The sequence below is a fragment of the Camarhynchus parvulus genome, chromosome 11 (assembly GCF_901933205.1).
Source record: "Camarhynchus parvulus chromosome 11, STF_HiC, whole genome shotgun sequence".
In the NCBI taxonomy this organism is placed as follows: Eukaryota; Metazoa; Chordata; class Aves; order Passeriformes; family Thraupidae; genus Camarhynchus; species Camarhynchus parvulus.
The window spans coordinates 6,329,576-6,356,836 of record NC_044581.1 but is presented as its reverse complement, the minus strand read 5'-3'; the positions used below and the strand labels follow the sequence as shown (position 1 = coordinate 6,356,836).

The 27,261-nt window shown below is 53.5% G+C and overlaps 1 protein-coding gene across 1 annotated transcript; it reads right to left on the bottom strand.

The window, feature by feature from the left end:
* On the bottom strand, window positions 1–25,489 carry CNGB1 (cyclic nucleotide gated channel subunit beta 1). Its single transcript, XM_030956350.1, has 34 exons — window positions 25,409–25,489; window positions 25,111–25,160; window positions 24,918–24,989; window positions 24,679–24,805; window positions 24,405–24,447; window positions 24,175–24,241; window positions 23,904–23,985; window positions 23,402–23,438; window positions 22,888–23,038; window positions 22,708–22,783; window positions 22,134–22,170; window positions 18,248–18,413; window positions 17,970–18,033; window positions 17,013–17,080; window positions 15,324–15,453; window positions 14,970–15,012; window positions 12,323–12,455; window positions 10,322–10,330; window positions 9,976–10,071; window positions 9,371–9,528; window positions 9,032–9,211; window positions 8,178–8,386; window positions 7,240–7,290; window positions 7,041–7,127; window positions 6,633–6,697; window positions 6,122–6,244; window positions 5,029–5,170; window positions 4,642–4,801; window positions 3,914–4,011; window positions 3,742–3,825; window positions 2,901–3,019; window positions 2,178–2,324; window positions 1,443–1,647; window positions 1–213 (listed from the first exon to the last, which is right to left on the bottom strand). Exons 1-34 carry the CDS (start codon window positions 25,487–25,489, stop codon window positions 1–3), a joined length of 3,573 nt encoding a protein of 1,190 aa, XP_030812210.1.
* Window positions 25,490–27,261: the final 1,772 nt, after the last annotated feature.

Below are 27,261 nucleotides of genomic sequence, written 5' to 3'. Positions count from 1 at the left end.
TCATTGCTCTTCTTTTTTTTCATCTTTCTCTGAAATCTCAGCAGCAAGGATTTCCTCATCTTCTTTTGCTGTGGAAATCACACGAATGGTGACTGAATGATCAGGAGATTCTGAGGATATTTCTTCTCCCAGGCGGGTTTGTGCTCTGCGGGATGTGACAGGAGATCTCTGGTGCACTGGTGATTTCGGTGGGGTTGGGCTGACGCTGGAACCCTGCAATAAAAAGTTTAAAAAAGAGGCAAAAACAACCTGAGCAGATCCTTGCCCACTACCCCTGACATGGCAAAGCTGGACAGGAGTTCTGTGGTTCCAGCACAGCATCTCTGCACTGGGATGCCAGCTTGATGCCAGAGGGGCTGCTGGATTCTATCCTGATTGTCTTGAGAAGCACAGAGAGAGGAGCACAGCAGAGCTCTCCCATCTCTGCACCAACTCTTGGTTTGCTCCTGAAGCTTCTGGAGGGGCTCATCTTGGCCAAACCTGGCGCTAGAGCTGCTGTGAGGGAGCAGCCCCAGCCTGCCCTGTCCTGCAGGTCCTGCTCACCCCCCAGTGGGGTCAGTTCCAGTTCATTCGCCCTTCAGCACTGGGCTTGTTTTCCCTCATTCAGAGCCCTCAGTGCCACTGCTCACTGCTGCTGTTAGCTGGTTATGGGTTAATGTTAAACACCACACGGTCTGAAGCCTCTCAAGCCTCTGGAGGGCTGCAGCAATGCAGCCATGCTTGGCACCAGCCTGGTGTTTACCCAGCCTCAAGGTCACTGCACTCCCTAGCAGCTCCTTCCTCCCCTCCAGATGTGATAAGTGTGCCTTGTTCCATGCTGAGAATAACAACAGCAGGGGCTGCACGGAGACAAAACTTTCCTTACAAGTTTAGCTGAGACAGTTGGAAATAAAAAAGGGAGGAAAAAAGCACAGGGCCATTTTCCTTTTCAGCTGCTCATGGCAAAAAGCAAAGGGGTTCCTGCAGAGGTGGCAGGATGGCATTGCCTGCTGTGGGCACCTCTGTCCTGCTTACCTGGGGAAAGATTTGGGACATCAGCTGGGGTGTGGGTGCCAGGACATTGATTAATGGATTCATACATTGATTAATTATTAATCATAATTAGTAATTATGATTAATCATCCTGTCTCTGCAGGATAGAAGAGACATTCATTCACCTGTGGCTATAGCCTAGCTAGAAACTGGACTCAGGCTTAGCACAGGTAGGCAAAAATTTAATGTATTTCTCTTTTGTATAGCAAAACGTGGGACACTGGCATTTCACCAAAGACCTGTGCAAGATGCTGGGTCACCCCTTCCTGCCTGCCCACGCTTTGACAGACCCCAGCATCCTGAGCTTGGGCTTTTAAGGTCCAGAGCTGGTGGGGAGAGCACTTTGGCACCCTAAGGAAGCAAAGCCGGATCTCTGTGCTCCCCGTGCTGACCTGCGCCTCCTGCATCGCCTGCGCCTCCTGCATCGCCTGCAGCTCCTGCAGCTCCTGCAGCCTCCAGCGGAGCCGCCCCAGGGGCCCCTTGCCCCCCATCCTCCCCGTGGCCGCCAGGGCAGCCCTGAACAGCTTTGGGGTCTCAGCTTTCGGGGGGATGACCAGCGCATCTCCGGGGCCTCCCTTCTCATCTTTGGGTTTGTTGTTGCTTCTCAGCATTTTCCTGCAGCACGGAAAGGGAGAGGTGATGTCAGTGCGGGAATATTCTGTTAGCTGGATTTTATAATGCAGAGAATCCAGGTGTTAAAAGCACAAGGAGCTTTGTGTGTCTTAGGGAGGACAGAACAACAAATCCAAGCGATGCTAAAAGCTAAACCGAATGTTCACATGGATTTTTAAGCGAAGGCGCTTTGGCCATGCTCCTTGCCCAGCTCCACCCACTGTGGACAACAAATCTACGCGATGCTAAAAACCAGAGGGAATCTTTACACAGGTTTTTAAGCGAAGGCGCTTTGGCCACGCTCCTTGCCCAGCTCCAGCCGCCGCGAGAGGCGGATTTCGGCAGGCGGAGGCTCCGCTCAGCGCCGGGGCCCGGGTGCCCTCTGCCGAGGGACGGCGGCCGCAGCCGCTCCGGGAGCGGGGGCTCCGCACAGGAGCATCCCCAGGGCTTCACACAGAGAGAAACCCCCCCGAGACCGCGAAGCCCCTGCTCTGCTGGTTTCACACCCCTGAAAGCAGCAGCCCAGCACGCACTTGGCTTTCTTGCGCAGCAGCTTCTGAGACTCCGGGTAATGCACCAAAATCTCGTTCAAGTCTTTCTTCTCCAAAATAAAAAGGTTGGCGAAGCCGTGGGCCACGACGTTTGCTGTGCGGCGATTTCCCCCTCCTGCTGCCAGCAGGCTGGGAGAGACAATGCGAGACATCAACACCTCTGTTGGCAGGCTCAGAACTGCAAATCTCCTTTACACGTCTGCACCTCTCTCTTTCAAGGGACTCAGAGTTTAATTTTCACTCCTGATGGGATTTATCGTGCTGTTTTTAAAGAATGATAAGGGGAGACCCTGCATGGAGTACTGTGTAAAATATTATTTGTGGGTTTGAAGGGTTAAATATTGTGTTTTACACGTCTGGTGTCTGCTGGGCTGTGGGGAGGCACCAGTATTGCTATGTTACCAACTGGTGCAGGGCTTTTCATTCCCGTGGAAGGGCTGTGAGACTGTATTTGTGAAACACCTTTTCTGATCAATTTTCCCATTCCTCCATCCATATTCCCCTGTTTACCATCACCAGCTCCCCAGGCAGAAGACAACACGATGACAGAAACAGCAGGAAAGCTGTGATTTGTGTCTCAGCCTCTGCCCAGCATTCACGGCTCCCAGTCACAAAGATTAATTGGGATGTTGCTGATCCCTCCACTTCCCACCCTGCTCACCCACAGGCTCTATTTCCCCAGCTCCCTGACAGTGCTTCTCTCACCTGATTTCCCCAAAGACAGATCCAGCTTTCAGAGTCACCAGCACGGATTTGCCGTCGGGTCCCCCCAGCACCTGCACCTGTCCCGCCTGGATGATGTACATCTCCCGGCCTATCTCCCCCTGCAGGGAAGGGGGAGCTGCTGGGGTGCCCAGAAACAGGGACACCTCATGGGTGCCCTAAGCAGCAGCCTGCTCGGAATCCCCATGACCTCTTCAAGCTCCCAAAATGTCTTGATGGTGCTCACTCCTGAGCATTCTCATCTCAGCATCCCCAAGACCCCAGCCGTAGCCATGATGCTTTATGAAAAATCCTTTCCTTAGGATTTTTATTCCTGAGAAGCTGAGAGGCCTCAGGAACAAAATGTAAACAATTATTATCTGCTGCTGTGGAATGCAACAGGTGGATCTGTGATTGGTCCATGTTGGATGTTCCTAATTAATGGCCAATCACAGTCCAGCTGTCTCGGACTCTCAGTCAGACACAGCTTTTGTTATCATTCTCCTTCTTGCTTGCTAGCCTTCTGATGAAATCCTTTCTTCTATTCTTTTAGTATAGTTTTAATATAATATATACCATAAAATAATAAATCAAGCCTTCTGAAACATGGAGTCAGATCCTCATCTCTCCCCTCTCCCTGGGACCCCTGTGAACACCCCCACACCCAACAAGCTTTCCCCTGCTCCCCTGCTGTTCAGAGCTGCTTTGCACAAGGCCAGCTGCCACTGAGGGTGTTTTTGCTCCAAATTCCCTCCCTGTGAGGTGGCTCAGCAGGGTGATGGGCCAGGCCTGGCCCTCCCTGTGCCCTGCACAGCCTGGCTGTGACTCCCAAGCATCCCCTTACCTTCTTGCACACGTAGTCGTTGGGCAGGTACACCACTGATCTGAGCCGCTTCAGCATGTCAAAGATCATCTGTCTGTCACAGCCCTGAGCCCAAACAGAGCCACAACATGCCAGCCTCAGTGTGTGCTGGCATGGCAGGCCGTGCCAGGCAGGGCTGTGCTGCAGAGGGTACCTGGAAAAGGGCCACTTTGCTCACGATGTTGTAGTTCACGTCGATGGCGATGTCCAGCCTCATCTTGTCTGGCAGCTGCACCAGCAGCTCTGACTCATCTGTGAGACAAGGCAGAAAAGTGGCTGCTTCCAGCACTTGATTTGGGGCTGTGTCCTTCATGAGGCAGTGGGGAAGCAGCTTACATTGTGGCTGAGGGCAGGAGCCAGCTCACACAGAAGGGTCTCCCTCAGCTTCTGCCCACCCAGCAACCTGCAGGTCTAAATCTGAAGTGTGATGGAAAATCACCCTTTGCATTATCCCTGCCCTGATGGCTCTCAGAAAGAGATCACCAAGCCCAAGTCAGCATTTTTCTTATCCAGGAGGGTGGGCACAGAGGTTCTGCTCCTGCCTGATGGCTCACTGTGGGGTGAGCTGGTGGCTTTGCTGCTGGACACACTCTGGCCATGATGGACAGTCACTGTCCTCTCTCCAGGGCACCTGGGACACTGGACTCAGTGTGCTGTGAGTGATGCCAAGTCACCAAAGTGCTGCGACCCAGTGGCAGTCTGTAAACTCTATAGGTGGGCAAACAGGCCCCTAGACTGAAGAGCAAAATAAGGCACCCTCCACCCCCAAACTGTAGTGCAGTTTGACAGTATCATTTCAGCTCTGCAGAGCAACCACATGAGATAAAACATGAAATAAAACATGAGATTCAAGCATTCACCCTTGGAGTGGCTGGATCTCACCTAGCATGCCTTGGGAGTGCCATGTGTACTCGTACCAGGTCTTCACCCTGTTCTGCACTGCTCTGGGGATCCTGTAGAAGTTCATGTATTTAATGGTGCTGTCCATGCAGCTCCGATAGTACGTTTGTCCTGCAGTAGCAGCACCAACCACGTCTCTCATCTGAAAGGAAGAGGTGGAGGACAACTTTAAGTTGTTGTCACTTATCCATGAGCAGGTTAAGGATGTAAGCCAAGCCCTAACAGCATCTGCCACATCCTCTTTTTCTTGCACCAATGCTGAGCAGGTCTTCCCATGGGGAAAACAAACCCAGAGAAGCAAACCTGTGGGTCAAACCCACCAAAACCACCCCCAGCTGAGGCTGTAAATCCCCCCTGATTCCAACTCACCTGCCCTATCATGACAGAGAAAGCAAAGACCCCTGTGAAGTAGTTCAGCAGCTGGAAGACGATCTCAAACAGGGTCTTGGGGTCTGGCAGGCCCCCGATGGTGATGAGGGTTTTCACTGCCCAGTAGTAACAGCGGATGTAGCTGGGAGGAGAGGAGGAGAGGAGAAGAGGAGGCAGCTCTGAAGGTATTTCTGTTTCACCCCTCAGCACAGATTTACAGGCCAGAGCCTGCTGAGAGTAATTATGGATGGCAAAAGGAAAAACTGAAGGGGTTCAGACCCCCCCCCCACACCTGCAGGTGCTTCTGGAGATGCTACAGGAGCAGGGGAACCAATGGTCCCTCCAGGAGCCTCCACCTGGGAGGCTCAGCTCTGGTTACTCCTGGTTTCTGCTCCTCTGCCATAAACCAGCAACAGATTTTCAGCCACATTTACACTTTTAGAAATCATCATGCGAAAAACGTTTTTGTGAGCAAATTGTTGGAATTGGATTGAAGAGAAGCCAAGTGAATTCATGATTCCCTGGTCTTGAGTGTTTTGATTCCACATTAACACAGGTGTGGGCATTCAGCTTGTGAGCCAAGGACTCTGCCTGTGGCATCAATCACTGACTGCACAGGGCACATTTAACACAGGTATTGCCATGGTGAGGGGAAGGGCTGGCCACTGTCCCCATCTCACACCTGGCTGGCCTGAGGGGCCTGGCACAGGGCACAGGGACACACAGGGTCACTCCTCCATCCCAGCCTGGCAACAGTCAACACAGACAGAAGCAGGACTCATGCTTCAAATGTCTCCTGGTTGGCCAGGGAGCATTCCTTTGCTTCCCAGCACCAGGATCCCACTTCTTCAGCCCCTTCAACCTGCAGCTGCTTTCCCGCTCTGCCCAGCTGCAGCCTCATCTTGCAGCACTGTGTGTTACTGCACGTCCCATCCCTGCTGTCCTTGCCATTTTCCCTGGCTCCACATCATCTCCTGGCACTCCCAGCCCTTTGCTTCAGGGTTTTTTATGAATCCAGTGCATCCCAACACCTCCCTTGTTGCTCCAGTTCCAGCAGGCTGTGCTGTGTGAGACCCCCAGCCCTGGCCTGTACCTGTTTCCTTCCCCATCATAGACCCAGGTGGTGGAGCCCAGTCCTTCGTAGGCTGAGGCCCAGTAGTAGAGGCAGGAGTTCACATGCAGGCTGTACAGCAAGTAGGCAGTGGTGCGAATCACTCTGTAGAAAAACCCAGGAGAGAGCAGGAAGGGAGATGAGGTCTGCCTGGGAAAGGTGTCAGGCTCTCCCTGGTGTCAGTGGGAGCCTTGAAGTGGTGACCATACAGGTGACAGAGCACCCCAGCCCTGCTGCTGCCTCCTGCAGCTCCAGAAGTGCCAGGAAAGGCAGTTTATCTCCTTCACTGCCAGCACCCCTGTCCCTGTGGGTTGGGGAGAGGTGATCCTACCCATGCAGGCTTTGGGAGCCTCATGTCCCACCACATCAGCCAAAGTCCATGGCAGCCAGCCCAGGCACAGCAGGGAAAGAAATCAGGGGCCCAGAACAAGTGCAGAATGAAGGGAACCTTCCCCCCCAGTGGCAAACAGCAATTCCCACCCGTGGCCCTCACCTGTAGATGTATGCCTTGGTCAGGATGGCCTCCAGGCGGTTGTTGAACTCGAAGAAGGCCATGTACTGGGAGGAGAAGGAGAGCTGCATGTTCCAGGCTCCCCTGGGAGAATCCCCTCCCCATAAAACCCCCCTCACTTCCCTCCTGCAGCCCCTCTGCAGCGTGGGCTGCCACAGGCAGATTTGTCTCCATCCTTCAGCGCCCTTCTAGTCAAACGTGAGTGGTTTAGGATTGAAATGAAGCGCGTGACCAGCAGCCCTGCAAAGCCTTTGGGACAAAACTCCCCTCCATTTTATAATCCTCCTGTCATCATCTATGGGTGTGAGCAGCCACAGCTCACCCCAGGCAGCAGAGGACCCCTCTGTGCCCTGTGCAGCTGCTGCTCTGCTTCTGTGAGCCCTGGCTCACCTTCAGACAGCGAGGGAAGCGCAGCAGGGGGTTCACACCCACTTTGAAGTAGAAGAAATCCAGGGGCAGCAGGCACAGCACGTCCATCTGTAATGCACACAGGGAGACACCTCTGTGGGGAGCTGCAGGAGCCCTGGGGCGGGGCTGAACCCACAGGGCAGGTGAGAGATTCAGATGAATGAAGGCAATGCTGACAAACCTTGAAGCGCTGCGACCGCAGGTAGTTCTCTTTCATGGCCTTTTTGTCAGTCTGGGGGGAACAGGAAGGAGAGAAAGAGAGAGGAATATTGATTATTGCTTAGAGAAAGGAAAGCTAGTGCCAGTGTGGTCATGCCTGGCTTTTCTCCTCTGCACCACAGCAGGGAAGATGCTCCCTTTGTGCCTGGAAAGGGGAGAAGAGCAAGCAGAGAAGTCCTGGCTGTATGCCACATTCTCATCCTACCTTGGGACATCCTGTGTTGATTTTGCATCCCAGGAAAAGCACATCACAGAGCCAGCACCACAAAATCAGCATTTGCAGGGGAAACTGCCTGTCTGAGCATCTGCATGGGCACGGGAAGGCTGCACCCTCAAGGTGTGATTTTTCAGTTTGTTTAATTGAATATGGAAATGAAATCAAGGGCTTCCCTTATCTCATGCATGTGATCTGTGTGTTCAGATTGCAATTGCTAACACATCCTGCCTAGTGTGCTCCTGAACATGAACCCCAGAGTGTGTTACACCCATGCCCAAGGTTGGCACCACAGGCTGTGCCAGGGCCAGTCAGTGAGCCCCTCACCATGGGCAGAGCCACCCCCTGGAGCAGCACCTTGCAGGCATCCCTGCCCAGAAACAGGAATGCCACACAGCACTGGAGAGGATGGAACTAATTTTATAGGGGAAAACGGTGTGTTTGGCAGACAAAAACACTGCTGGCTTGTCCAGTCAGTGTCAGGAGAGATGCTCATGGTCTCTGGGAGTGGACAGAGCCCTGATGGCCATGGCCATGGTGAGAGGGCTCAGTGCAGAGCCCAGCAGCACCTGATGGCCATGGCCATGGTGAGAGGGCTCAGTGCAGAGCCCAGCAGCACGCTCAGGGCGATGGGGTGGGAGTGCCCAGCTGGTGCCCAGAGCTGGATGCAGTGCCCTGCCACTCACAATGATGTCTCCCCCCTGCACAAACTGCAGCCGGGTCTGGAAGATGAGGATGTCCAGCAGGTAAATGAGGTCACAGAGGTAATCCACCAGCAGCCAGTAGTGGATGTTGGCTGGGGTCTGGTAGGGGAAGGCCCAGCGGACAGGGATCAGCCAGCAGTTCCAGTTCCAGGCCATGACCACGAAGAACAGCCACAGCACGTACATCAGATCTGCACACAGGGAACAGCACCACCATCAGCTGGAAACACATCCCTCCTCTGGGGGAATCCTCCTCACAGAGGGGTTTCCATCCCCTGACCTGCCCTCAGCGCAAAGGAAAACCTGCAGGAAGTCTCTTGGTGACAGTGTTTGATCTCCAGCACAGAGTGAACACCCCTGGTCACAGAACACACCACGTTTTAGCAGAAAGCTTCTTCTAACTTTGCTCGTTCAGTTATATTTGCCTTTGCTCTGCTCCCACAACTGCAACTTTCCTGTTTTTGTTTTTCCCCTCCAGACATGCTGAGCTGGTGGCTGCCTGCCTGAGCCCAGAGGCTTCCAAAGGACTGAGGAATATGAGAGATTAAGGAAAGAGCTGGGCTTCTGTGGGGTGGCCACACAGAATCTTTTTCTGTGATTTTAACTTTTTGAGGGGGTATCCACACCACAGGGAAAGCAGCATGCCCAGTCCTGCTGCTGACACGCACAGCTGGAAGTCTTTAGGAAAGCCTGTGCCTTGCAGAGCAATTTAAAAGTCTGAGCTTTAGTGAAAAAACTAAGATGCTTCTTGCTCAGTTTTCCTCCCTGCTCTCATCACCCTCTCTCCCCCAGTCCCACCAGCGTGTCCCCAGCACAGGCTGTGCTCCATCACTCACTGGTCAGGGGGTCAATGCTGCTGGGGAACTGGTAACTCTTCAGGCGCTCCAGCCAGGGCCGGCGCTTGAACGTGCAGCACAGCATCTCACAGTAGTGGTCATCCCCCAAGGGTTTGTCCCCCTCCAGCTGCCCTCCTGGGGCAGGCACTGCTGCTGCTGCAGGTGCTGGCTTGCTGGGAGCTGGGAGAGGCCACACAGTTATTTCAAAGGGAAGAAAAAATCTTCTTACTGCAGTTTTTCTTAAGGTCTTTAAACTGTTAATAAAACAGCTGCCTCCCAGAAAACACAGCATATATGGGGACCCACCAGGGAAACACTCCCAGCCCCACCTGGACTCACATGCCACGGGGCTCTCATCATCTGAGGTGACATCAGAGTCAATCAGCTTCTCCTTCACCTTCTCAGTCCTCTCTTTGAAGAGCCTCACCAGCTCCTGGAGCCGGGTGTTGATGATGGCACTGCTCAGGCTCGAGGCCGAGCCGATGCGCTCAGGGAGGCTGGGGGACACCAGAGGGCATTGCATGGAGGTAGGAAAGGCCAGGACAGGCTATTGGGGTCATAGAAACCTGGAGTGGTTTGGGTTAGAAGGGAGAGGAAAGGGCAGGGCACGTCCACGGGGTCACAGAAACCTGGAATGGTTTGGGTTAGAAGGGACCTTAAAGCTCATCTCATTCCAACCTCTCTGCCATGGGCAGGGACACCTTGCACTACACCAGGTTGCTCCCAGCCCCAGGACCCAGTTATTGTTCCCATTCTTTAACCTACAGCATCTGAATTAGGATCTACCTGTGTTCATTGGGGTATTGTGTAGTGAGAAGAACACAAAGTGGCATGGCTCCCTCTCCCTTTGGTATCCCAAAGGATATTTGGGATGTTTGCTATTTCCACCCAAGCCCGGGATGTGAACCCCTGGCTGATCTGGAGCCCCTGGGCCCATTTCTCACCTTTCCTTCTGCTCCTGGTCCCAGCCCAGCCCTTGGCTGGGGGATTGGCTCACCAGCCCCTTGTCCAGAGCATCCTCTGGGAGCAGTCGCTGCCTCCTGCAGGCACAAACACAGACACCAAGGCTTGGCTTGGCTCCTCTCCCTCCTCCCCTCCTCCCAGGTGTGGCGTGTTTTCCATTCCCCCTTCTCCTGCTAGGGTCAGTTTCCCCTAATTTTTGTGACATTGCCTGGGGTAGTTGACAGTGAACCCCCTGCTCCTTTCCTGCTGAAGCCCTGCTCCTCCCTGAGCACCAGCCAGCCCTTGGCCCCATGGACATGCAGCCACCTGGCCCATTTTGTAACTCACTTGGGGTACCTGGCAAGATGCACAGAGAGCAGGCATCATCCTGTGCTGGCCCCCAGTGCCACAGCTCCACATCACTGCACTTCAAGGGGCAAGGAAAGTGCAATGCCAGAACACCCAGAGCTTGTGTCCTAGCTCAGCTGGGGCTCCCTTTGGCACAGATGGGTTTCTCAGGTGACTTCCTTACACGTGGGCACGAAACGTGTCAGAAGGGAAGCTGAATATGAAGATAGCAGTCCCAGCAAAAATCTAGACTGGTTTGCAAACCTGCAGCCAAGCCCAGAACTCCAGCTGTGATGAGGAAATTGTCTCCAGCCACCACAAGTGCTGGTCCCACTGGCCATGGCACAGAATGCTCAGTGCTGTGTGTGGAGCAGGAGGAGGAGGATGCTGAGGGAGGTCATCCTGCCAGCACAAATCTCCCAAAGAAATGGGAGTCAAATGGGATTCAAATGCTGTGAGCCCATCACCTCCAGCCTCTCTGGCTCCCAGGTGTGTCCTGCTGGGAGGTAGAGCAGGGGAACAAGACTGATGAGCCTTCATTTCCCAAGAAACGGGCCCTGCCAGAGCCATGTAGGAAATAACTCCAGGCTGTGGCCAGTGGAAGGGATTTAGAGATGCTGGGTGACTGGTCAGTGCAGAGTTATGTCTTCTTCCTCTGGAAACACCAGCAGGACATGAGCATTTTCCTTCTGGCTCACAATAATTAATTTTTATTTCTTTATGAAGCAGAACGGGAGCTCCTTGCTTTTAAAAATACCCAGTGTTGTTTTGAGACACTCCCTGAGACCCAGCAGAAGAGTTTATATGCTCACATGTGTAACTGCAAATATGTTTAATGCTGTCAGTATTTTCACTGCAGGTATTTTACATGAAGCCTTGGGCTCTGCTATCCCAATATAAATAGCTGTTCAACAGGATTGTGGACATTTTTGCCTTTTTTTTTTTTTTGCTCCTCCAGGACCAAAAACCAAAAAGATCCAAACTATTAAGTGAGAATGACTACAGCACCTGGTTTACAGCACAGAAAAAAATCCCACTTTAGCTTTCATTTTGAATCCTCTGCAAAAGCGAGCCTCAAAAAAACCTGGTGCCACCACAGAAAAAAATCCATCAGCTTCCTCCAGCCTAAATTTAAAACTCAGTTTCAATCCTCCCTCTCTCTAAGCATAGAATCAGTGAATGATCGGGGTGGGAAGGGACCTTAAAAGACCATTTAGCTCAGGAAGGGACACCTTCCAACTAGGCCAGGTAGCTCCAAGCCCCATCCCACCTGGCCTTGAACACTTTGCAGGATGGAGTTTCCACCACTCCTCTGAAAGTTCAAACCCAGGGGGGACATGCTGCAAGCCCTTGTAGCAAAAACACAAGAAGAAAATTGATTATTTTTAAGATGCAAACTCATACCCAGCACCTAGACCCTCTGTGCTCTGAATTTGGGAACAGAGACAAATGGGATTTGCCCTTGGCCTGGGGATCAAGCCCATCTCCAGGAGGACACACAGACAGGGCTGTCCCTGACCATAAAATCTTTAATCAGAATGTAATTAAAAAATGCAAACAAGAGGCAAGACTTTGGCCATCTCCTCTGCTGTGCACTGGGGTGACACCTGCTGCACACACAGCACTGTCCAAATGTGCAGGGAATGAGCATCTCCACATGGATAAACGTGGATAAGAAATGTTCCTGTGCTGGCAGCGCCGGGGGGAGCGGGGACCACTGGGCAGAGCCTTACCTGGGGGATGCAGCCCTGGGCAGAGCTGTGCCTGGGGGATGCTGTACCTGGGGTTTGCTGCACCTGGGGGATGCTGTGCCTGGGGGATGCTGTGCCTGAGCAGAGCTGTGTCTGGGGGATGTTGTACCTGGGGGATGCTGTGCCCAGCAGAGCTGTACCTGGGGGATTCTGTGCCCAGCAGAGCTGTGCCTGGGGTTTGCTGTACCTGGGGTTTGCTGTACCTGGGGGATGCTGTGCCCAGCAGGGCTGTACTTGGGGTTTGCTGTACCTGGGGGATGCAGCGCCGGGCACGGCCAGCAGGTTGGGAGCGCCGGCAGCAGGCAGCTCTCCATAGGTGCCGTGGATCTCCACAGCACGCTCTGGGCTGTCCACATCCTTGATCTCCACGGTGGGGGGATGACCTGCTCCGTGGGGAAGGACAATAATGGCAGGTGAGGGGGGCACAGGTCCCCTGCAGCCAGGATGGCTCCCCAGACCCCAGAGCCCTGCAGAGTGTGGGAAGGACTCTCCTCCCTCCCTTCCCTTCTTGCCTGGCTCTCCTTTCTCCTAAGCATTTGGAGCACTTCTTTATTTTTTTTTTTTTTTTTTTTGCCCAGTTTTTTAACAGTCTAAGGACTGCCATCTGCTGCCCTTCTGCTTGCCCAGCTTGCAGTGATTGCAGCTACTCCATCTGAGTGTTGGGCTCCTGTGGTTTGGAAAACCATGGAAATTAGGATTCCCAGCTGCAGGTGCCGTGCAGGAACCCAGGATTTCCCGGAGCAAACCTGCCTCCCAGGGTGTAGAGATTCTCCTGGTTCTTCTGAATGTAAACACATGGACTGTGACAGCCCTGAACCACACAGTGTTTGCTTTTCATGCAGAATAAGGCACTTTTTCAATAAGCATTTATGGCTTCTTTCTTCTGCAGAGGTAATAACTGCTTCCTGCCACAGGCAAGGCCAGAAGCAGGAAGGTTGGATGTTTGTGGTGGGTAAAGAAAGATGCCAGTTGTCCAAAGGAGAAATGGCACTGGGGCTACCTTGGTCAGACCCCACAGTCACTTGGCTGTGAAGTGTCATGTCTTTCTTAGCTATTCAATAAAATAAAATTAATTCCTGCAGAATTTCTTCTTTTCACACATCTCAGAGACCCCAAGCACCTCCTCCTGCTTCACACTGATGTGAAGCAGTGGATCACAGTGTGGCTGGATTAAATGCCTGAGAAAAGGCCTGTTTGGGTGGCAAAGTTAAAATCCTGTTGCATGTAAGGAAAAGCAGCAGAATTTGGCTTGCTGGTGAAAAACAAAGCAAAGCAAAGCTGCAGAAAAGGCAGAAAGCCATGAGCAGCAAACCTGCACCTTCCTCTCCTGTTAGCATGAGCAGCTGCACAAACGCTGGAGAGAAAACTGTGTGTGGTGATATTGCACCCTCTACCTGCAGCTCCTTCAGGAGAGCTTTTCTGAGCAGCTCTAAACACACAGCATTTGCAGACACTCTCTAGGCTTGGCTAAAAAGGCACATAGTGATGAGGCAGAAGCAGACAAACACGTGGGTTTTGTTCCCCAGCCTCTGTGCTGCAACATGAAGCGTGCTTTTATTTTTTTTAATTCTTCCCCCTCCCCAGAAAGCAACAAAGAAAGCAACTACTCCAGGAACCCCCCCTGCACCCCTCTAGCTACACAAGGCATCAAAGCCAACATCTCTAATACCTAGTGGGGATTGCTCCTCAGTGCAAAAATTGGGGTTGACAACTCCAGCCTTTGGCTTGCTGGTGGCAAGGACAGGGGTGGCAGCAGGGGCTCGGCAGCTGGGGACACTGGGGACATTGGGCAGCTGCTCTAGAGCCCCGTGGCCAGCAGGGGAGGGGGCCCTGCCAGCCCAGGGCTTGTCATGCACCAGCTGGAAGAGCTCGACGTCCTGGGCCCGCCTGGCCATGCTGCTAGCAGCTGCTGGGAGCTTCAAGCAAGGGACAAGGCATCTGCAGCTGCAACAGAACAGAGTGCTGTGAGAAGGGAGGGATGTGGCACTGCAGGGATGTGGGGCTGACCCGGGTTTGGGGCTGTTGCTGCTGCTCACAGGGCTGCGGGCAGTGGTGGGAATCCCAGCACGTGTTTTTCATGGAGTCATGGAAGGTTAAGGGGTGGAAGGGACATTAAAGGTCGTGGCCCATGAGCAGGGACATCTTCTGCTGCTCCAGGTTGGTCAAGGCCTTACCCAGCCTCGCCTTGAGTGCTGCCAGGGTTGGGGCATCCACAACCTCCCTGGGCAACATGTTCCAGTATCTCACCACCCTCACTGGGAAGGATTTCTTCCTAATAATTTAACTTAAATTCCCCCTCTTACAATTTGTACCCATTACTCCTTGTCCTATCACTACAGTTCCTGACAAATCAGCATTTTCCAGCATCATTGCCCCTCTGCAAGGGCTGCATGCAGAGAATCTCAGGGGGGAGGGCAAGCCATTCCCTGAGCAGCTTCCTGATACCAGTGGAGTTCTGCCAGGATGTGCCTCTGCTCAGTCAGGCTGCAATGGGAACTCACCACCTAATTTTCATTACCAACCATTGCTCCCTAAAACATTATATTAAAATGTGTTTTATGCCACTGGTTATTTCCCAAAGGGAGAAAAGTGGTAGAGAAAATACTTTTTATCCCTGTTCATCCTCCAGATGAAGGAGAATCTCTTATTTCACATCAGGGATTGCTGAATCAACAGGACTAAGCATTGTGCATGCAGAGCTAGCTCCAGACAATGCCAATATTGCCATTGTGCTGTGCCCACAGGATGTTTTACCCTGTGAACAGCCCTGACTGGCCCTGCAGGCTGCAGAGAAGTCAGCTCCCTGCTCTCTGCCAGCAGGAGAGGAGAAGCTGGATTCTCCCCCCATCCCTGCCTCACTCCATCCCAGTCTGGCATCACACTGCTACCCCTTGTACCTTCAGCATCTGTTTCAGCAGCTTCAGCTGGCTCCTCTTCCACCTTCAAAATGAAAAAAAAAAAGCCATTTTAAGGAGAAAAAGCCCTTCCTGTCAGTGAAAGAGCAGCCTTTGCAGTTGACTGGCTGCCCCATGTCCCTCCTGCTCAGACTCTCAGCTTGTTCAGTGCCCACTCTGGAGGGTGAGAGGAGCCTCCCCTCCACCCACAGCTGGCCCAGCTTCAGAGATGGGGACACCCTGGTGGGCAGCATGGCCTGTGCCCCTCCCAGGGCACTGCATCCCCTCAGGGAAGCTCTGAGCCCCAGGGCAGAGCAGGATCTCAGTGCAGGGAGCCAAGCAGGGAGGGTGCTGTACCTGCACAGGGGCACCTTGCAGATTACTTATCTCAACTTCCTCCAGCTGCTCAGCCCTGGGGGCCTCCTGGGCAAGGCAGGCTTCATCCACACCCTCATCAGCAGGGGGACAAGGAGGCTGCAGCAGGGGTCTGGAAGGGAGAGAAAAAATACTGCCTGGGAGACCAGGTAAGAGGTGATAAATAAATCAGGGCATGGCATGGGCACGAGCAAAAGCTGCAGAGGCAGAAAGATCCAGGCAGAATGTTTCTCCTCCTGTGCATAATTTCTCATATAATTAAAATGGGACAAATAAAAAGCCAAAATCTAATTTCCAGGCAAGGCTTTCCCACGAGCACTATTCAAATCCCACGTTTGGCTGTGCAAGACACCACCAGGACACGTAATTCTCATTTTCCTTCCTGAGTAAGCACAGGCCTCAGCTCCATCATTCTGATAAAGAGGCTCTCAAGACTGATTTTGTTGCTTTAATATAACTTCATAACTGAAATAAAAGCACCTCAAATGTTGCTCTGTGCATTTACCTCTTGATTTGCTCTTTCCTGGCAAGAAATGCAAAGCAAGGATTTGGGATAATGAGAATTTAAAGACAGCTAAATGCATGAAAATATTTGGTTTGTTATTTTTAATAATTTCCTCCCTTCATATTTAAAATTGTGCTCCCTTCAAATGTGGTCACAAATCTTTCCATGCTAAACTAGAAAACCTGTTGGTCTCTCTCTCTTGTCCCAATAAACAAACACATTGAAGGATGGAGTAGCATCTCATTCACCCCATAAATGAAGCTCAAGTTTCTATAATGAAGCTCCAGGAACAGATTTTTATGAAATACAAACATATGGGTTTGACAGTGAGTAATCATGTGTTTTCAGCTTCTTCCTGAAAATCTGGCTACTTTAGAGGAATTAACACAGAATAATATTGTAGTGCTAGGTAATAAATCCCTAAATGTTTATCTCATGTGAAATCAGAGCAAGCTACTAATCTGAGCAGAAAGATGTTTCCCAATAGCATCCAGATCAAAGTCACCACCTTCCACAAGAACTCAGCTATTTTCTACAACAGGAAAAAATGTAAAATTATACCTACTTGTATGAAGCAGCATCAACACATAATCCTGTCTTTACATTCAGCTCTGTAACACTCAAAATAATCCCAGGTGCCCTGAATTAATGGGCATGGTTTAAACAGCACGGCCCATCTCCGGAGCTGGCTGCTCCCGCCTCCTGCAGGGGCTGCGGTTGCTACGGGCGGGCGCGATGGAGACGGAGCCCGAGTCACCAGGAGACGCTCCTGTCACCAGGTGCCGCGTCAGCAGCGAGCCCCGGGGCAGCCGGTTGGCCAAAGCATCCCTCCTGCATGCCATCCCCTCCTCATGCCATCCCTCCTGCCTGTCATCCTTCCTGCCTGTCATCCTTCCTGCCTGCCATTCCTCCTGCATGCTATCCCTCCTGCCATCCCTCTCACATGCCATCCCTCCTGCCATCCCTCTCACATGCCATCCCTCCTGCATGCCATCCGTGCCCAGCACATCCATCCCTGCCCAGCACAGCACACCCATCCCTGCCCAGCCTGCAGGGGGGGAGCTCTGCTCTGCCGTGGGTGTTTCAGCCTCTCCAGCTGGTGAACGCACTTGAAACAAAAGCTGCTCATTTCCAACAAAGCCCTAAAGGCAACAGGAGCCACTCACTCTGCACTCTCCTCCTGCTCCTCCTCTTTCTTATCTTCCTCTTTCTTCTTTTCCTCTTTCTTCTTCTCCTCCTTCTCTTTTTTCCTCTCCTTCTCTTTCTTCCTCTTCTCCTCTTTCTTCTTCACCTCCTCCTTCTTCCTCTTCTCCTCTTTCTTCTTCACCTCCTCTTTCCTCTCCTCTTTCTCTTTCTTCCTGTCCTCCTCAATCTTCCTCTCCTCTTTCTCATTTTCCCTGTTCTCCTCCTTCTCTTTCTTCCTCTCCTCTTCCTCTTTTTTCCAGTCTTCCTCCTCTTGCTTCTTCTCCTCCTCCTCTTGCTTTCTCTCCTCTTCCTCATTTTTCCTGTCCTCTTCCTCTTTCTTCCTCTCCTCTTCCTCATTTTTCCTGTCCTCTTCCTCTTTCTTCCTCTCCTCTTCCTCTTTTTTCCTCTCCTCCTCCTCCTCTTGCTTTATCTCCTCCTCCTCTTGCTTTCTCTCCTCTTCCTCATTTTTCCTGTCCTCTTCCTCTTTCTTCCTCTCTTCTTCCTCCTCTTTCCTATCCTCCTCCTCTTGCTTCATCTCCTCTTCTTTGCTCTCCTCCTCCTCTTGCTTCATCTCCTCTTCCTCTTTTTTCCTCTCCTCCTCTTCTTCTTTCTTCCTTTCCTCTTCCTCTTTCTTCCTCTCTTCCTCTTCCTCTTTCTTCTCCTCCTCCTTTTCCTCACCTCCCTTGGCAGTGTTTGGGGAGCACAAACAGATTCTGGAAAGGAGAAGCTCATGAGTTGAAGCCCCCTAGCTCGGAACACAGAGCTTGGGCAGACCCCAGCAGGGGTTTCTATGGCAGAAGCAAGGGTGAATTATACACAGACAATTTCCATTTCTGAATGGCATTCCAGCTGCATGCACCACTGCTGGAACAAGGTCCAAAGCCTCTTGCCCTGGGGCCAAATTCTACTCACAGGAGCCCAAGCAGAGCCTCCCTCACCTGTCCTCTGCAGGGCTCTGAGAGCATTGCTCCCATGGCCCTGCACTGCCTGCCCTCACCAAAACTGAGACACCAGGAGAAAAAGACATTTGACCAAGCACCTTTTGGATCCTGCTGGAGGATGTCCCCTTTTTGGAAACACACCTTGGCTGCCAGCTCCACCAGCAGCGTTTGCAAGGATGGATGCCCAGGGACAGGCTTGTCCCATGCCATGGCCACCACACTGGTGGCTGGAGAGCACACAGACCTGCCCATCAACAGCACCTCCCTTCCCCTACCTGGATTCTTCTTCCTGAGGCTCCTCCTGTATGGTGGGAAGGGAATGAGCATCTGCCTGCAGCTCAGCCTCGTGAGCCCAGGCTCTCATCTCTTCATTCATCTGGCCATCCTCCATCTCTTCCAGGATGAGATGGGTTTCCTCCTGCTCCCCAGGGGCTGCATGAACTGAAACAGGAATGGGGAGAGGGAGGTGATGAAGGGACAGGGACAGCAGCAGGTTCTCCAGAGCCAAGGCAGGTCCTAGGTTTGCTCCTTCTTGGTTTCCAGGAAGACCTTCCTTGGAAGACCTTCTTGGTCTTCCAGGTTTGCTCATTGGGGCAGTGCTGAAGCAGCTCTCAGCCTGCCCAGAGCTGGGCAGCCCTGCTGCCCCTGTGTGGAGATTCTCAGTTCAGTCCAAGAAAGAACAGAGACAATTTCTCCCAGGTTGAGCCTGGGAATCATAGAAGAAAAGAATGAAAACAATTATCTCTCTTTCTGTAACCATTGTTTATAGCTATGGTCCTCCACAGTGTGCTGTTCAAAGTATGCCAATAGTGTGAGATGTTTCTACTTTGAGACCAATCAAGGATCACCTTAGTGAGTCACATTATAAAAAGACCCAATACTTTCACTAAAGGGGCCTTCTGATCCACCTGAGGACTGGAGTCTTTCTTTCTGTCCCTGATTCAACAGCATCACCCCTGAGCTGAGCTGCACAGGTGCCTTGGGCTCCTTTGCCGGAAGGAAGAAGAAAATTCACCATTTTCTGCCAAGCACAGCCAAAACCCCACGAAGGCCTTGAGCAACCTGGTCTAGTGGAAATGTCCCTGCCCACAGCAAGGGGGGTGGAACTGGTTTAGCTTCAAGGGCCCTGCCAACACAAAGCATGCTGTGATTCTCTGAAAGCCACAACCCTCTGCACATGGATGAGCACTGGCTGCCCTGCACACGCAGCCTCCTCCACCAGCAGTGTCCTGGCCCATCCCCTGGCCATGTTTTGTCCCTCCTTGCAATCTGGAAGAGCCCAAAGCCTTTCCCCTTCATGAATTTCTGTCCTAGCACAGCCCAAGGGCGCTGGGTCTGCAAGACCCAACCCTGCACCCACATCACAGCACTCGAGCACCATGTCTTGCCTGCTCTGAGCACCCTCCCAGGCAAGGGACATCCCACAGCACGTCCCAGCATCTCTGGGGCAAAACCCCCAGCAGGTTACTGAGTTTAGGCAGCTGCAGAGTGAGGAGTCTGACCCATGAGGAGCCCTCTCCATGTCCCAGAGGTACCCATCCTGCCAGGTCAGGCTCACACCAGAGAAACAGGAGGAGGAAGCACATCCGCTCACTGGAAAACCAGTTTATTTTGAGGTCTGCCTGACGGCAAAACTTACATGTCCACAGCAAAGCTAATAGGAAATGTGCAAACTGAACTACAGAAAGGCAGGAAACCCATGCAGTGTCATATCTGTGGCTTATTTACCCACCCCCTGGTGTCCACAATGCCTTTAGCCCATTCCCTCTGGATCTCCTTTAATTAAAACATGGGACAGCAATCAGGGAAATGGCTTTTAAAGCACACCATGGCTTTTGGATAGATGATATGAAAATGTGGTAAACACTAAAACTGTGTCCTGGTACAAACAAGATTCATTATAAACACAGGGGGTGGACCTCAAGGGATCTCCTGGCTCCTAACTCATTGTTAGAGTTACCTGGATGGTCCTAAAGACACGCAACAGTGGGAGATCTCAGCCTGGCCTGTCAATACATCAGGAGGCTTATTCAAAATATGGAAAAAGGCTTTTTACCAAGGTCTGTAAGGACAAGGGACATTCATACTGGACGTAAGGAAGGAATAGCGTCCTGTGATTGCCCCATCCTGGAAGTGTTCAAGGCCAGGCTGGACAGGGCCTGGAGCAACCTTGTCTAATGGACAGGGAAGCTGGACCAGATCACATTCAAGGTCACTCACAACCCAAACCAATCTGCTGCTCCAAGGTCTGTATCCAAAACCTGGGGTGTAGGGGCTCCCTGAGCCCAGCGAGCCTGCCCTGGCCATGCCTGCCTGCAACCTCTGGGCTGGGGACAGCCCTTGGAATCCCCTCCCTGCTGGGACATCCCTGCTGCTGCAGGTAGTGCTGCATCCATGGAAATGAGAGCTTCAGGAGGGAGCAGCCATAGTTGGGGTCAAGGAGAGTTTGGGGTAAGTTCTTTCAGAAGAAGAGCCCGGGCAAATATGTTTAACCATTAACTCCAACCTATTCACCTAGAGATTAACCTCACCCTCCTGATTTGCTGCTGCAAATCAGAGCCCTTTCCACTTGCTGAGAGGAAACACTCAGTTATGGAAGAAAAGCAACAAGGAGCTGACAAGAGCTTCAAGAGGTTTATAAAATCACACCTCAGAGGCAGAAGTTGACTCAAAGAAGCCTGGAGGTTTCAGTGGGGCTTTTGGGGTGAATATTCAGATGTTGTGGGGGCATTGAGAGGGCCAGGAGTTCAGGGAGACTCCAGCAAGAGGCTTTCTGCCTCTGAGGTGTCCTGCGTGATGCTTTTCTACCATCCTATAAATTATAGCTCCCATCTCATAGACACCATCCTGCAAAGCCAGCAGCTCCAATTCCCAGAGCAAAGAGGGAGCCAAGTGGGACATCCCTGGGGCTGGGTCCCTGTGCCAGCCTTGGGTCCCCACTGCCCCAGCTGGGAAGGAGCTGGACATCATTTGCAGATTCCCCTTTGCTTTTCCTCCCCAGCTGTGCTTTCTCCTCAGGCTGGTCTCTTTTGGGTGTGGGAAGGGCTGGTTTGCCACGGTCTTCGTTTTCCGTTTGTTTCAGAGGCGCTAAGCCCCTCTGCCCCCTGAAACAAAAGGAGAAGGAAAACATTAATGAGCGTGCTGGCAGTCTGGTGCCAGGGCAGATCTCTTGCTTGAACCTTCCTTGGGTAGGTTAAGTGACCTGGAGATGCCTCAAGGCACCAAAGCCAGCTGGGCACCAAGGCTGTGTTAACCCAGCACACACAGCAGCATCCCTGGCTCTGCCTCTTCCCGAGCTCCATGGCAGCACATAGGCCTCCAGTTTGTACAAACACATGGAGAAATGCCTTCCCCCAGGATTTCCCTCTCTCAGGTTCTGCCAAGGGGCTGTTGGCCTGCAGGAGCAACTTCCCAGCATATTCCTGGGGGTGTGCATCTTCCATGTGCCTCAACTGTCCCTGCTCCCATCAGCAGCTCCCACAGCCCAACCAGCCACTCCTTTCAAGGGACAGCACTTGCACAGGGGTGTGTAACCCTGCCCAGACCATCCACAGGGGCAGCTGTGGCTCTTCATCTTGTCCAGCATCCCCCAAAGTGGCTGCAGTGGGGAGCCAAGCCCCCCCTGCCTGCAGAGCTGGTGCTTGATGCCCTCCATGGGCACACAGCAGTGTGAACCCTGCAGGTTTTCCACAACCATGAAGATTCCATTCTAAGACATCTAACCCCAGCATTTTGTTTTCCTGGGGTACCTTCCTAGACATCTCACACCAGGCTTGGCAAACACCAAAGGAGAGAAAGAAAGCTGCAGGTTTGAATTCCCTTGTAATTCTTTGGTCAAATCCCTCCAGCTCCAGCACAGCTCAGGACAGACCTTGATTTCAGCACTAAGCTCAAACCCCAGGACGTGAGGGTGTGGGATGCTGCGCTTGGAGCCTCCCTCAGCCTGAGTTTTACCAAGCCCACAACACAGCTCAGCAACAGCTCCCACTTCTCAAGTGTCAACAACCTCCCTTGGCTTCCCTGGGGGGTTCCAGGGGCTCCTGAGCTGACACCCAGGGCACACCAGGGGATAAAGATGCCAGTGACCCCTCTTCCCAGTAAGCCAAGCCAATAACGAGCTTGGCAGTCAAACCATCATGGAGAAATGGAGCCATCACTTACTTTGCTCCACAGGACTTGAGGTTGCTGTGGCCACTCCCTGTCAAGAGAAGGGAACCATGAGACACTGCTCCTTTTCAGTAACCCTTAATTTTTTACCCTCAATGCCCCATTTTCAGTACAGGTAGCCCTTTTACCCTAAATACCCCATTTTTGTGGCAAGTTGGATGGTTTGGCCATGGGCACGAGCATCCCCACACTCAATGGCACAGAGCAGGAGTTTGCCTGGGGGCCAGGGAAGGAAAGGAGAGCTCTGTAAATCTGCAGCTGCTTCTCCTTAGAGCTGGGACCACACCTGCATGAGATGCCAGAGCCTGGACACCAGCCAGTGCTGCACAGAAAGGCAAGGGAACAGTAAAGAAAACACATGCTACAGATCTCCTGCTGTTAGAAGCCAAACACTGGCCTTCATCAGCTAAGCAGGTCACGGGGACTTGTTCTCTTGGCAGAACTGGGTGACAGCCCAAACCACAGCAGGTCCCAGCACTGATGTAGTGGCATCTGCAGGCCAGGGGACGCCCTGCTCGTCAGGGATGTAGTGTTCCTGTGCTCTTTCCCTGTCCATCAGACAGCCTACCTGTGTGTCCTGCTTCTCCCTGGTCACCGGCTGTGGCATCACCTTCTCCAGCCCCTGGACAAACCAGCTGAACATCCTGCAGACAAGAAACCCCTGCTAGAACAGGCAGCCAGAGCCTTTCTCCGGCATCAGCCATCCCTGTGGCCAGCAGAGCCTGGCAGAAGGTGCCCCCGTGGTTACCTGGTGCCATCCCCAGCCCCGGGCTGAGGGCTCAGGGCAGCCCCCGGCTCCGGCCGGCCCTGGGCCGCCGCTGCCTTCGCTGCCGTCGCGGCGCTCGGAGCGCTCGGAGCGCTGGATTTCGACTTCACCTGGGTTTTAGTCCCTTCTGTGCCTGCTCAGGTTTATTGGAAAGAAGGAGGATTGGCAATGGAGCTGTCGTAAATTGTTGGGAAGTGGAGCAAGCCAGGAAGGGTCGCGCTGTCCCGCAGAGGGACAGGCCTCGGGGGCTCCCCTGGCAGCCTGCCTGGGTGAGGACATGGGCACATGGGGACACAGGCTGTGGAGAGCTGTGCTGGGATGGCAGGACCCGTGTCCCCACCCCTGGGACCCGTGTCCCCATCCCTCCTGGCACAGAGGGGATCGTGGACATGGAGACGAAGGTGGCCTGGCCCAGCCCGGCCCAGCCCAGCCTGGCCCAGCCCGGCCCAGTCCAGCCCAGCCGGGGTCACGGATCGGATCGGATCGGATCGCTCACCTTCCACCGTGCCTTCGCTCTTCTCCTTCAGCTCTGTCTGCAGAGGGACAGAGGGACGGATGGATGTGGCAGAGCACTGCCCGCGGCCTCAGGCCAGCTCAGGTGGACATGTCCCCAGCGCAAGAGGACCCTCATGCTCAGCCCCTCATGCTCATCCCACACGCTCAGTCCCACATGCTCATCCCCTCAGGCTCATCCCCACATGCTCATCCCCTCATGCTCAGCCCCACACACCACCCGCTCTGGTTTCAGCCTCACTGCCCTGACAACAACCAGTTAACCCAGACACCAGCGCTGCTGGCTCCAGCCCCTCAGTCCCTCCCTGCATCACGGTGGAGCAACACCGGGACAGCACCCAGAGGTTTCTTTTTGCTCTGCAGAATTCCCTTGGGTTTTCCTCCCCAGGGTCTCAGCTGGGGTGTGCAGAGGATCAAGGCAGGGATCTCACCCCACTCTCCACTGCCTGGTAGCCCCCGCTCCTCCGGAGCTAGGCAGCGCTCACCTCCGGCTTTTTCATCCCCTCTGGCTGCGGCAGAATCCTCTCGAAGCCCTGTGAGAGCCAGCTGAGCACCCGTTGTCCTGCCCTGCGGGGAGAGCGCCTCGCTCGGGGAGCTCGTCCTGCTCCCTCCTGCCCTCCCGCATCTCCCATCCCGGCCGGGCACCCTCCACTGCTCCGGGGAGCTCATCCTGCTCCCTCCTGCCCTCCAGCATGCCCCAAGCTCATCCTGCTCCCTCCTGCCCTCCCGCATTCCCCATCCCGGCCGGGCACCCACCACTGCTCCGGGGCGCTCTCCGGCTCCCCCTCGGACACGTCCTCCTCGGCATCGAAGGGAGTTATCTCTGCAAGGAGAGCGCTGCTGTGAGCATGGGGAATCGCACTGCTGGCAGCTTCAGGTGTCCCCTTCAGCCAGCGCAAGGGGACAATAGTGCCGGCGTCACCAGCTGGGGAGTGGGATGGGGAGTTCCAGGATGCTGCAAACTACAAACTCGCAGCTCTCCTTACCCAGACCATCGTCATCCTCGTCCCCAATGACCTGGACCTCTGTCTGAAAAGCCAAACATATTGTCTGAAAACACGACAGCCCAAGAGAGGGATCACCCCTCTGGGTGGGAAGGGAAACCTGCCCTTCCCCAGGGATGGATGAAGGTAGAAACCCATGCAGGGCAGGCTTAGTGTTCCCATTTAGCACCAGGAGAGTGATAAGAAGGAAAAAAGAAAAGGTAAAAAGAGGCAGAAGCTCAAACATACCAAACCATTTCCCAGATCTGTCTCCTACCTCATCAGCAATGTCGATGCTTGTCTCGAAGCTCTTCCCGAGCGCCTGCAGCCCTGGGGCTGGGGCTGGCTGGGGAATGACCTTCTCCAGCCCATGGGAGAGCCAGGAGAGCACACTGCTCCCCACACTGCCAGGGAGAGGTGTGAGTCAAGCTGGGAATGCCACCCAAGGCATCCAGCCCCCAACAAAGAACAAAATCCCAAGCAAATCTTGCTGCACAAAGGGTGCAGGAGCCGTACCTGTCAAACACAGAACTCGAGTCCTCAGAAGCCACAAAGGTCACTTTCTTTTCTGTTTGTTCAATAGCAGCAGGGGAAAATAAGACAAGCTCCTATCACCACTCTGGCAGCCCCAGGAGGCCAGGCAGGAGTGGACAGGAGGGTCAAGGAGCACTGCTGTGCAGCCTGAGCCATGGGGGGCTTACCCTCAGTGCGTGCCCGCTCAGCAGCCTCTGTGGGGCCAGCAGCCTTTCCTGTCGGTGCCTTCAGGACAAAAGGCAGGAGGTGTCAGAGAATGAGGCACAGGGGACACTGTCCCTGTTCAAAGATGGCTGCAAACCCCAGGGATTCCCTGTCCTCCTGCTGCTTCCCAGCAGCTCAGAGCAGGAATGCATCCCAGCCCCCTTCCCTGCTGGGGATGCTGCAGTGCTGGGGATGGATGCAGAGGCACCAGGCGCCTCTCACCACGCTCATGGTGTCCCCATCACCCCCCAGGCTGGCTCCCTGCTCACCTTGGCTGGCTGCACAGGGGTCTCCTCTGCCACGTGGGGCACCGGGGGCTGGGGCACCACCCGGTCAATCCAGCCCATCATCCCGCTGGCTGCGGGCACTGCCCGGGCTCTCCAGCTGGCAGGAGCCCAGCACGGGGGTGCACGCTGCCCAGGAACACCAGCTGCTCACTGGGCTGTCTTCTGAACAGCCCAAGAAGGTCCTTGGTGTCCTGTCTCCAGGTCCTGCTTGGGAAACACAGCACTGCAGCACAGCCAGAGCAAACCCTGCTCAACCTTCATCCCTCACTGTTATTGGGAGCAAAACAAACACTCTGTTTTATTCTCACCATCTCAGTTAAACTTGCTTTTCCTGAAGGTAGCTCCTCAGTTAGATGTTTTATTTTCACAACCTGTCCTCACTAGGAAGCCATTGCAGACAGATCACAGAAGCTGTGATCTCTGCTCAGGGTTCCTCTACTCTCCCCATCATTTTTCATTTGAGGGAAACTGAACAGTAATTTGAACAGAATTTTTTTATGAGGAAGTTCGTGTTCCAACACACAAATTCCCTCTTTCTGTCCCTACAAAACAACTCTGGTCCACCACCTTTCAGCCACACCCCAGGGCCATGGTGGCTGCTGGGGCAGGTACCTGCTGGGGGCTCTGGCAAGGGCAGCAAAGGCACCCAGCACTGGCTGCTGTGATGTTGATAGGGCAGGTAAAACTGAGATTTTGCAGAGCTGTCCAAGCTCTGACTGCTTGGTCTTTTTTGGCCCCTTCCTTCCCTTTGTGAAGCAGCTCCAGGCTGGGATACAGAGCCAAGTGATGCTGCACATTTCCCTTCTTAGGTACTGAACAACAGCTGGGGGCTCTCATCCAGCTCAGCCTGGGGGTGTCACTTGCTGTTGCCCCTCTGAAGGGCTGCACTCTGCCCAAAATGCCCCTCTAAAGATATCCCACTCTGCCCAAAATGAAGGGCTCAGGAGCACCTCAGACAGCCCCCAGGTCACACCTATGAAGGGCAAAAGGAAGCAGAGCCCTGAGTTCCTTCCAGCCCGGCCAGGAGACTGCACAGGAGTTTCAATCCCAGTCCCACATGCAGCAGGAAGAGGCTGGAAGCTGCTCAGCACTGGGCTCTTCGAATTAACCCCTCATGCAGCTTTCAAGCATGCAGGATATCCTCAGTTCCCTTGAGATGGCTCACTGGGGGCTCTCCAAAGCCTGGCTCCTTAAGTCTAGGCTGGGGTTTGCAGGAAGGGTGATGTGTGCCCTCAGCCCTTTGCTTGCCTGCACCTCCATGCACTCTCCCGGAGACCCCCAGACCCCACAGCTGGGCAGAGTGGCTGTAAAATACCTCCTGAGGCCTGACAGCCAGAAATCAATTAAATTACCTTGTATCTCTCACTGGGTACAAGGGATTAAGGAGCTGTGAACGCCCTGGGAACAGCAAGGAAAAGCTGCCAGTGCCTGCAGCAGAGGCATTTCCACCCATGCTGTGGCACTCTCACAGGTCCCAAAGAAGCCCAGGGTCCACCATGTACACAACTGAGCCCAAACAATCCTGGAGAAAGCCCCCTGAGGCTGCAGCGAGCCCCCCTTGTCAGCCAAGGGCTCCTCCTCCATCACCACGAGCTTGTGCAGCTGTAGAAGCCTGGACCATATCCCTGTCCTTGGTCTGGGAAAGAAAGTCGAGGGCAGAGGCTGCTCCTCGGCCAGATCAGAACAAGAAATGGGCAGAAGCATTTGTTGGTCCCCACAAAACTAGCTGCTGAAAGAAACAGGAATAAGTAGGCAGGGTTTGCCTTCGGTGACATGAAAGAGTTTACAGCCTTCTGCACCTGCTGCATCGCAGGCACCCAGCGGTGCCACCACCG

Coding starts and splice junctions, on each gene's coding strand:
- CNGB1 (XM_030956350.1), bottom strand. CDS start 25,489: ATGATGGGCTGGATTGACCGGGTGGTGCCCCAGCCCCCGGTGCCCCAC. Junction 15,013..15,323: donor TGCAAGGTGCCCCTGTGCAG/GTACAGCACCCT, acceptor TTCATTTTGAAG/GTGGAAGAGGAGCCAGCTGA. Junction 1,648..2,177: donor CTGCTGCGCAAGAAAGCCAA/GTGCGTGCTGGG, acceptor TCCGTGCTGCAG/GAAAATGCTGAGAAGCAACA.